General features: G+C 42.1%; 1 protein-coding gene across 13 annotated transcripts in view; it reads left to right on the plus strand.

Annotated features, from left to right (window-relative positions):
- LOC118369989 (RNA-binding motif, single-stranded-interacting protein 1-like) overlaps nt 1-8,077 on the plus strand; it is a 45,990-nt gene extending 37,913 nt beyond the window's left edge. For 3 of the 13 annotated variants that reach the window (XM_052499194.1, XM_052499180.1, XM_052499182.1), the window contains 6 exons: nt 543-683; nt 838-888; nt 4,514-4,615; nt 4,797-4,880; nt 5,030-5,120; nt 5,233-8,077. In XM_052499194.1, coding sequence (XP_052355154.1) covers nt 543-683; nt 838-888; nt 4,514-4,615; nt 4,797-4,880; nt 5,030-5,113 — 462 coding nt within the window. In that variant the 3' untranslated portion in view covers nt 5,114-5,120; nt 5,233-8,077. The remainder of the gene's footprint in view (nt 1-542; nt 684-837; nt 889-4,513; nt 4,616-4,796; nt 4,881-5,029; nt 5,121-5,232) is intronic. The other 10 variants (XM_052499183.1, XM_052499184.1, XM_052499189.1 and 7 more) reach the window with 7 other exon arrangements.
- Nucleotides 8,078-10,106: the final 2,029 nt, after the last annotated feature.

Below are 10,106 nucleotides of genomic sequence, written 5' to 3' on the forward strand. Positions count from 1 at the left end.
TGCTTCATGTGAGTGTTGGAGTGTGGCCCTAGCTACCCAAAAAATATATAAGGGTGCTGTCCGGTTTGCTTAATGTAAGGAATTTGAAATCATTTATACTTTTCCTCTTCCTTTGCACTTAAGTATATTTGAGCAATTACATGTACTTTTGCTACTAGTACATTTAAAACAAAATACTTTTGGACTCAAGTAGTACTTTTACTCAAGTAGTACTTTACTGGGTGACTTACTTTTACTTGAGTCATTTTCTATGAAAGTGTCTTTACTTCTACTCAAGTATGACTATTGTGTACTTTTTCCACCTCTTGTTGGTGGAGCGAATTTTGCAGGTTTAAAGCTTATTTCCTGCAGTTCTACACAATTCCACCGGTGCCCCCCCTGCCAACCCCGGGGGGGGGGGGTCGCCCCACAGTTTAGGAACCACTGCATTAGTGCCCATTACAGATCATGGTACTGATTTAATGGTTGGTATTGTGATGCTAATGTCACAGTTCGATGAGAAGGATCTGGTTTTGTGTGACGGTTCTATTTTGTCCTACCAGGGCGGGATGACTCTCACCTACGACCCCACCTCAGCTGCTATGCAGAACGGCTATTATGCCTCTCCCTACACCCTAACGGCCAATAGGATGATGACTCAGCAAGCCATGTCTCCCTACATGTCTCCTGTCACCTCCTACCAGGTAGGCACTTCATTATCCTGGAGTTAATTCAATATAAATGAACAAAGGATGACAGTCGCTTTGGATGAGAGCGCCTGCTGAATGACTCAAATGTAAATGTTATGTAAATATGAAGAATGTGGCATGAGGTTAACCCTGCCCTTTCATGCTCCAGGTACAGAATCCTTCCTGGATGGCCCACCAGCCTTACATCATGCAACACCCAGTAAGAGAAATGAAATGATGTCTTTCTTACTCCACACACACAGTGCTAGAAAATATGGATTGTCAGACTTAATTTTACCACAAATGGAGTACTACCCTACCCTGGTACAAAAACACAGTGAAAGAAACTATGTCTTAACTCCGTTCGCAGCGCTATACATGTAGACTACAGACATAATGCAAGTAAACATTTAGTTGGACGATGTATACCATGCGTATCTCATAAATACGACTAATAATACAGTTAGGCGGCTACTTCTCTGATACAAAAACATTGTGATTTAAAAATATATATATATATAATATATATACTGTACATCCAGGGGTGCAACTTTGGTTTTAGAAGTGGGGGGGACATATACACTACCGGTCAAAAGTTTTAGAACGCCTACTCATTTAAGGGTTTTTCTTTATTTTTACTATTTTCTACGTTGTAGAAAAATAGTGAAGACATCAAAACTATGAAATAACACATATGGAATCATGTAGTAACCAAAAAAGTTTTAAACAAATCAAAATATATTTTATATTTGAGATTCTTCAAATAGCCAACCTTTGCCTTGATGACAGCTTTGCACACTCTTGGCATTCTCTCAACCAGCTTCACCTGGAATGCTTTCCCAGCAGTTTGGTTGAGGTCGGGGGATTGTGGAGGCCAGGTCATCTGATGCAACACTCCGTCACTCTCTTTCTTGGTAAAATAGCCCTTACACAGCCTGGAGGTTTGTTGGGTCATTATCCTGTTGAAAAACAAATTATAGTCCCACTAAGCCCAAACCTGATGGGATGGCGTATCGCTGTAGAATGCTGTGGTAGCCATGCTGGTTATGTGTGCCTTGAATTCTAAATAAATCACAGACAGTGTCACCAGCAAGCACCCCCACACCATCACACCTCCTACTCATGCAGAGATCATCTGTTCACCCACATGCGTCTCACAAAGACACGGCAGTTGGAACCAGTAATCTCAAATTTGGACTCCAGACCAAAGGACGAATTTCCACCGGTCTAATGTCCATTGCTCGGGTTTCTTGTCCCAAGGAAGTATTTTCTTCTTATTGGTGTCCTTTAGTAGTGGTTTCTTTACAGCAATTCGACCATAAAGGCCTGATTCATGCAGTCTCCTCTGAACAGTTGATGTTGAGATGTGTCTGTTCCTTGAACTCTGAAGCATTTATTTGGGCTGGAATTTCTGAGGCTGGTAACTCTAATAAACGTATCCCCTGCAGCAGAGGTAACTCTGGCTCTTCCTTTCCTGTGGCGGTCCTCATGAGAGCCAGTTTCATCATAGAGCTTGATGTTCTTTGTGACTGTACTTGAAGAAACGTTCAAAATTCTTGAAATGTTCCGTATTGACTGACCTTCATGTCTTAAAGTAATGATGGATTGTCATTTCTCTTTGCTTATTTGAGCTGTTCTTACCATAATATGGACTTGGTCTTTTACCAAATAGGGCTATCTTCTGTATACCCCCCCCCACACCTTGTCACAGCACAACTGATTGGCTCAATCAGAAGGAAATAAATTCCACAAATTGACTTTAACAAGGCACACCTGTTAATTGAAATGCATTCCAGGTGACTACCTTGTGAAGCTGGTTGAGAGAATGCCAAGAGTGTGCAAAGCTGTCAACAAGGCATCAAAGAATCTCAAATATTAAATATATTTTGATTTGTTTAACAATTTGTTGGTTACTACATGATTCCATGTGTCATTTCATAGTTTGGATGTCATCACTATTATTCTGCAATGTAGAAAATAGTACAAATAAAGAAAAACCCTTGAATTAGTAGGTATTCTAAAACTTTTGACCGGTAGCATATCGCTCGGAGGAGTCCGCATGGTCCTAAAGCACACTGTTGCCTCGTTTTGTATCGCATTACAATTATAAAACTGGGAGGGGACAAAAATGCAATTTCAGAATGTGAAAGTTGCGCCCCTGTATATATCTTATCCCACTGATAGTATATGTTGAGAGGCTGACGTATGACAGTTAAAAATACCCTGATTCAAAAACAGAATGTGTTACTTTAATCAGCGAGTTCTGCTAAACACCCCCAAAATCTGTGTGGGAAGAGAAGAGAACAGAACAAAACAGAGCCCAGCCCAGTTCTGGGAACCGGAACATTCCCTCATATTTCAGTGAGGGCGGAACCAATCAATTGTTTTGATTAGGATTTAAAGGGGAAACTCCCCTGGTGAGTTTAAGCTCTTGAGCTCTTTTCCTTTTATCATCTGGATGTGACACGGTGGATTAAGACTGCGTCTGAATTTGCACCCTATTTCCTATATAGTGCGCTACTTTTGACCAGAGCCTGAGACAAAAGCAGAGAGCTCTCTTTTCCAGTAGCTAACTGAATCTGGGGCTCTGGTCAAAAGTTGTGCACTATGTAGGGAACAGGGCCGGGCTATTCAGCTCTTACCCTACTAGGTCCGGAGCCTGCTGGTTTTCTGTTTTGCCTGATAATTAATTGCACCCACCTGGTGTCCCAGGTCTAAATCAGTCCCTGATTAGAGGGGAACAATGAAAAATGGTCCAGAGTTGAGTTTCAGAGAATAGGGTGTGATCTGGGACCGAAATACGACTGTGCTTCTCTGGCCTCTAGCTCTCTGCTCCCACTGTCGTATGGAGCCAACAGGAAATGCCTGCAGCAGACATGGTCTTATGACTGAAGCCATTTGCATCTCTCAGCAGATGGTTTCAAGTAGAACAAGTGTCTGTGTCTGTTTCCCCTAATTTTGACAAGGAAATGGTGCACTCCCTCAAGGAGTTTTGGCTTATACAGATGGCCTAAGGCCTAAAAAATATGTATTTTCGGGGGGTTGCTGAGCTTGTCTGATTAATCTAACAAACTTGAAGTCACAGGTTTCACTTGGTTAGTGCTGAGCGATTAGTGCTTTTTGAGATCGGGGGTATTTTCTTAAAACTGCATTGTTGTTAAGAGCTTGTAAGTAAGCTTGTATTCGGTGCATGTGACAAATGACATTTGATTTGATTCAAAGTAAATAAGGCATACTTTTATGACTGCTGAAAACAAACTATCAATCACTTAGATCCTGCATTTTCAAACTCGCGAAGCAACTCCGTTCTATCCCTCTCGTTCTCTGTTCTCTGTCTCCATGTCAACTCCGCACAGATCGGACAAGTTTAAACCGGGCACACAATGGATTATGGTCATTGTAGTTAATTACTAATGTTTTCTTCGCTAAACTATGTAGAATATTGGCTTGTTGGAACCTACAACTCCCGAGTACATCGCACAGTTCAGGCCTGATCTGATTTATTTCTACAGAAACTGCACATCGGACTCACCAACAACAACAAAAAATGAACAAAATGGAATTCAAATAATTGAGCCGACGTCAGTCAAGTAGTTGTTTTACAATTGTTTAAATAACCAACATTTTGGTTAATCGCTCAGCACTACACTTGGTCTAACCAGTCCCTATTCAGCCCTGTACAGAATCAGTTTTATGAATGAGTTATTACAGTTAAACCTAACCACAAATTCCAAAAAGCCAGATACTTTTGCCTGCAGACCTTCCATTGATCCTCAATGGGTTTGAGTATGAGGATGACCTTGTATTGATTCTAGAATTATAATTTCTGTCTCTCTCTGCTTCAGCAGGCTGTAATGTCGCCCTCTGTGGACCACTCCATGACAATGCAGCCCACCGCCATCATGACACAGCAGATGGGCCATCTCTCATTGGGCAGCAGTGGAGCGGTGAGGGGCATTCTGGGAAGGGGGAGGTGCAATTGAGTTAGTCTCATTTTACCTGATGCAAACGCAGATCTAAAGCGCACAGAGGCTAAGGACTAGGTGGTGATTTGGGTTTGGGTGAAAATGAGTTGGCTGACTTCTGAGGGGTACAGTATCTAATATATTGTTGTTTTTCTTATGACAGCAGTATATTTCAGCCAACGCTGCAGTCCAGGCAGCCTATATGCCTCAGTACGCCCACATGCAGCAGACAGCCGTAAGTTCCGAGGTTCGTCTTTGCCATCTCATTGTGTTGATCTCCTCTCATTCATCCATGTCTCATCATGAGTACAGCCATTTCACATACACTTTTGACATCCCATGCCATTACTTACTTGATGGTGCTAATACACGATAATAAGATGTGAAGTTACACAGTTTTTCCCTCTTCAGGAAAATGGTTCACAGCAGCAAATGGATTCGTCCAATAATTCGTCTCCCTACAGTCAACAGAGCAAGTAGCGATAAGGTACGTGCTTTCTTATGAGTCCCCTATATGAGATGGAAGTGATCGTTTTAATTGGACTGTAGCACTGCTCATAGTAGGACGTAGTGATCCTGATTGTCGTGTGTATTGTCAGGTGACTTCTGTGAGCAGTAATGGATGCTGTGGGCGCTGACTCATGATGTCACAGTCATAGCCTCTCCTGATTGGACCAGACCAGACTTCAGTAAGAACTCTTTTGCACAGCTTCAACCAAACAACTGTGTATGATGGAACCAACAGCAATGATACCATGGTGTGTAAAACGAAGACAGAGCTGTAAAAATGGACAAAACCAACAATTATTTCCCCCCTTCAAAACAGTAAAAAAAATGTTTTATTTTGATAAACGAAAAGACGTGTATTTTTTACCACGGATTCTCCAAGTGGATGCAATGGGGCAAGTAGCCTACAGCGTGATGTTAAAAGATGCATGAGATTGATTCTTTTTTTTTTTGTGGAATCTGTTGACTTAAGGAAAAAGAGACTTCCAATGGGTTTTATAGGTAGTTTATTAGCCAAGATATATGATGAAAAAAATGTTGCTTGCAAAAAGTGTTCATTTGGTGAGGTGTTACTGGTTTTTATTTTTGGTCTTTATAAGATATTATCATTCAATTAGGCTTCTAGGGTTAATGTCTGACATGATTTTCTGTATCAGATTAAATATGTAGGATTGGCCGTTTGGCAGCTGTCAATCAATCTATGAATAGAGAACTGATAAAGAAGCAGATGTTTTGCCAAATAGATGATGGGTTGGATAATGTGCCTTCCTCTAACATCATAAGTCATTTTACATAGCCTGGCAGAATCCGAACTGATTCCCTGACGTTTCACTGTTTCACTTCATGGTGATCACAGTATTCAGCCTGGTCTAACCAGGCTACATTAAAAAGAACAGCCACTCTTAATTAGAACTACTGTCAGTCCATAGTAAGGTCTCTAGACTTTGACAGTGTAGGTGTCTTGTTTTGTCATATTTCACACACAACCATGGATGTGAACCTCCATCAAATGCTACACATACTGATCTCATCTCCCTAATTAAGGCAAGATTGCCTACAATTCAAATAAAAAACACGTATAGATTTAAAAGAAATGCAAGCTTGAAATTGTGAGGTAACGTCAAGGCGGTTTAATTTTTTCTCTGCTATTTTTTACTTCAACAGATACAGTAATATTAATAGAAAATGCTTAACTTTAATGATGAAATTACAATCTGTTTTACTTTACACTAAATTGACGGGGTTGTCTTTAAAGAACATTGAATGGTCATCTTGAATGGTCACCATGTGTGGTCATGTGTGACTGGTTTTTATCTACCTCAGAGTTCTGTCTGGGCTGGTACGGCTGGGTTTGCAGGTCCAGCCCGCCTCACCAGAGAAGAACACAAAAGCTGCGGACCAAATCACACCCTTTTTCTTATGTAGTGCATTACTTTTGACCCATAGGCTTTTCACATAGAGCTATGTTCAAAAACGGTGGGCCAGTAACCGTAAGGATGCTGGATCGAATCCCCGAGCTGACAAGGTAAAAATCTGTCTTTCTGCTCCTGAACAAGGCTGTTAATCCACTGTTCCCGGGTAGGCCGTCATTGTAAATAAGAATTAGTTCTTAACTGACTTGCCTAGTTCAATAAATAAAAACAGAGTTAGATAGACATCACATCATTGTGTCTATCCCATTATGGTGTCTGTGAGAGCATTTTGAAGTAGTCAACTGGGTGGGACTTCCAATGGGTTAAAGGGATACTTCGGGATTTTGGCAATGAAGCCCTTTATCTACTAGCATGCAGGCAGATACCCATAGACTTCCAGTCATTGCGCTAACACTAGTCAGCATTGGCTTGCAAAACTACCTCTAACTTCATTGATACTGGACACAGAGACATAAAAATGGTATCCACAAATTCATTTGACTCTGGAGAAGTAGATAAAGGGCCTCATTGCCAAAATCCCGAAGTATCCCTTTAACCCATTGGAACGCCCACCCAGTTGACTACTTCAAAATGGTGAAAGTCCTCAATGGTGCTGCCAATGCTAAAATAGGCTTTTGGGCACTCGAGTCCTCTATGTATCTCTATGGGTCAAAAGCATTGCACTATAAAGAAAATAAGGTCAGATTTGGGACGTATCCAAAGCCAAGCTCAGGAGCTGGCCAATAGCAATTTTTACTATTCTTCCTCCTACTACTCTGTCCTCAAGTAAAGAAACATTCTGTTTTGTTTAGTGTAGTATCATGCTGAATCTTGTTTTTTGTTTGTTTTTCCGATATGAACATTGCTACAGGTGGAATGCGGTTTTTAGCTCCGCCTTAGTTTTGGAGTCTCCAATGTTAAAAGAAAAAACAAAGTGCTGCTTGTCAATCAGAGGTTCCAATAGGCTGGGGAATGAGGCGGGGTTTTTTTATTTTATAAAAGAGGAACGCAAACCCACCACGTGGTAGTGTAGGCTTCTAGACTATATCTATTCTTCCCTTGAAACACACACACACACCTTCTCAGTATGGGACTTTGTGTTGGCAGTTAATGTGGTGAGGGGGGGTTGTAGAAGTCTGAAAGATGGAAGATTAAATTGCAACCATACTATTTGTAGTCTTGCATAGCTAGCGATGTCTGAACCAAGTGCAATTCTGTGTCTGGATCAATAGGCTAGTTGTACAGCAAATTCCACCAACACTTGTGTGATATAGACTGGCTGATGACAATAAATAAAATGAAATAGTAGTAATTTATGCAGAAAGATAGATTTTTTTGTTTTTGTTTTACATGTCTGGGTGGTGATGCTGCTGGGTATCATCAGTTAGAAAAATAAAATCATTTTGTATTTTTGTTTCCTTATGTATGTTACAGCCATCGTTTCACTAGATTGTTAGAACAATCTTATCCTTGTGCTTTCCTTTATAAAAATATTTGAATAAAAACCCACCATGAATCAGCCCTATGAGGTGAGTTTGTTTAGTCATTTATGTCTCATATTTTATGTTTGATGTAGTTGTTTACTAAATCTTAACTGAACCCCTTCAGTTACAGCTATTGTTGTGTTTTGGGATATGACAAGAAGCATGTCATTTTACATAGTACCCTCCAAGCTCATCATTAAGCTTAGGGCCCTGGGTCTGAACCCCGCCCTGCGCAACTGGGTCCTGGACTTCCTGATGGGCCGTCCCCAGGTGGTGAAGGTAGGAAACAGCATCTCCTCTACGCAGATTCTCAACACAGGTGCCCCACAAGGGTGCATGCTCAGACCCCACCTGCACTCCCTGTTCACCCACGACTGCGTGGTCACACACGCCTCCAACTCAATCATTGAGTTTGCAGACGACACAACAAGCTTGATTACCAACAACGACAAGACAGCCTACAGGGAGGAGGTGAGGTCACGGGCGGAGTGGTGCCAGGAAAATAACCTCTCCCTCAACATCAACAAAACGAAGGAGCTGATCGTGGACTTAAGGAGACAGCAGAGGGAGCACGCCCCCATCCACATCGACGGGACCGCAGTGGAGAAGGTGAAAAGCTTCAAGTTCCTTGGCGTACAGATCACTGACGATCTGAAACGGTCCACCCACACAGACAGTGTGAAGCAAGAAGGTGCAACAGCGCCTCTTCAACCTCCGGAGGCTGAAGAAATTTGGCTTAGCCCCTAAGACCCTCACAAACTTCTACAGTTGTACAATTGAGAGCATTCTGTCAGACTGTATCACCGCCTGGTATGGCAACTGCACCGCCCGCAACCGCAGGGCTCTCCAGAGGGTGTTGTGGTTTACACAACGCATCACCGGGGGCAAACTACCTGCCCTCCAGGACACCTACAGCACCCGATGTCACAGGAAGGCCATAAAGATCATCAAGGACAACATCCACCTGAGCCACTGCCTGTTCACCCCTCTATCATCCAGAAGGCGAGGTCAGTACAGGTGCATCAAAGCTGGGACCGAGAGACTGAAAAACAGCTTCTATCTCAAGGCCATCAGACTGTTAAATATGAATCACTAGCCGGCCTCCGCCCAGTACTCTTTCCTGAACTTAGTCACTGTCACTAGCCGGCAACCACCCGGTTACTCAACCCTGCACCTTAGAGGCTGCTACCCTGTAGACATGGAATCACTGATCACTTTAATAATGGAACACTGGCCACTTTAATAATGTTTACATAATGTTTTACTAATTTCATATGTATATACTGTATTCTAGTCAATGCCACTCCGACCCACATTGCTTGTCCTCATATTTATTAAGTTTTGTGTGTACTGTTGTGAATTGCTAGATACAACTGCACTGCATTTCACTACCACCGCAATAACGTCTGCTAAATATGTGACCAATAAAATTTGATTAACATGAAGTACCTTCAATCAACAGTAGAGGGGGCTATGCATTCAAATTAGTAAGTATTTGTTTAACTAGGCAAGTCAGTTAAGACCAAATTCTTATTTACAATGACAGCCGACTGGGGAACAGTGGAATAACTGCCTTGTTCAGGGGTAGAATGACAGATTTTTACCTTGTCAGCTCTGGGATTTGATCCAGCAACCTTTCGGTTACTGGCCCAATGCTCTAACCACTAGGCGACCTGCCACCCTGAAAGTCGATGCAGTTAGATGTCCACTTTGTCCTCGTTAGTACTGTCTTGATAAGAACTTGATGTATCAATGTACTTGCTAACCAGTGATGTATATAAACACAAGTATACAGTATATGTCCATGGCGCTAACCTTTAGGACACTATTTCTAGCATCCAGGGGATTTCATGTAATGTATCCTTTGTGATATGTCTTTTATGGGGCTTCTCTGTTAAAGCTAGCAGCTTACTTGAGCTGATGCCATAGACACAAAGGCACCATGTCCCATATATCTTACCAGTAAAGATCACCCACTACCCCACACACACACACACACACACACACACACACACACACACACCGGACACCACCCAGCCAGACCGTAATGCCAAGCATATGCTCCCCACG

This window comes from Oncorhynchus keta, chromosome 37, assembly GCF_023373465.1.
Source record: "Oncorhynchus keta strain PuntledgeMale-10-30-2019 chromosome 37, Oket_V2, whole genome shotgun sequence".
NCBI classification, from domain to species: Eukaryota; Metazoa; Chordata; class Actinopteri; order Salmoniformes; family Salmonidae; genus Oncorhynchus; species Oncorhynchus keta.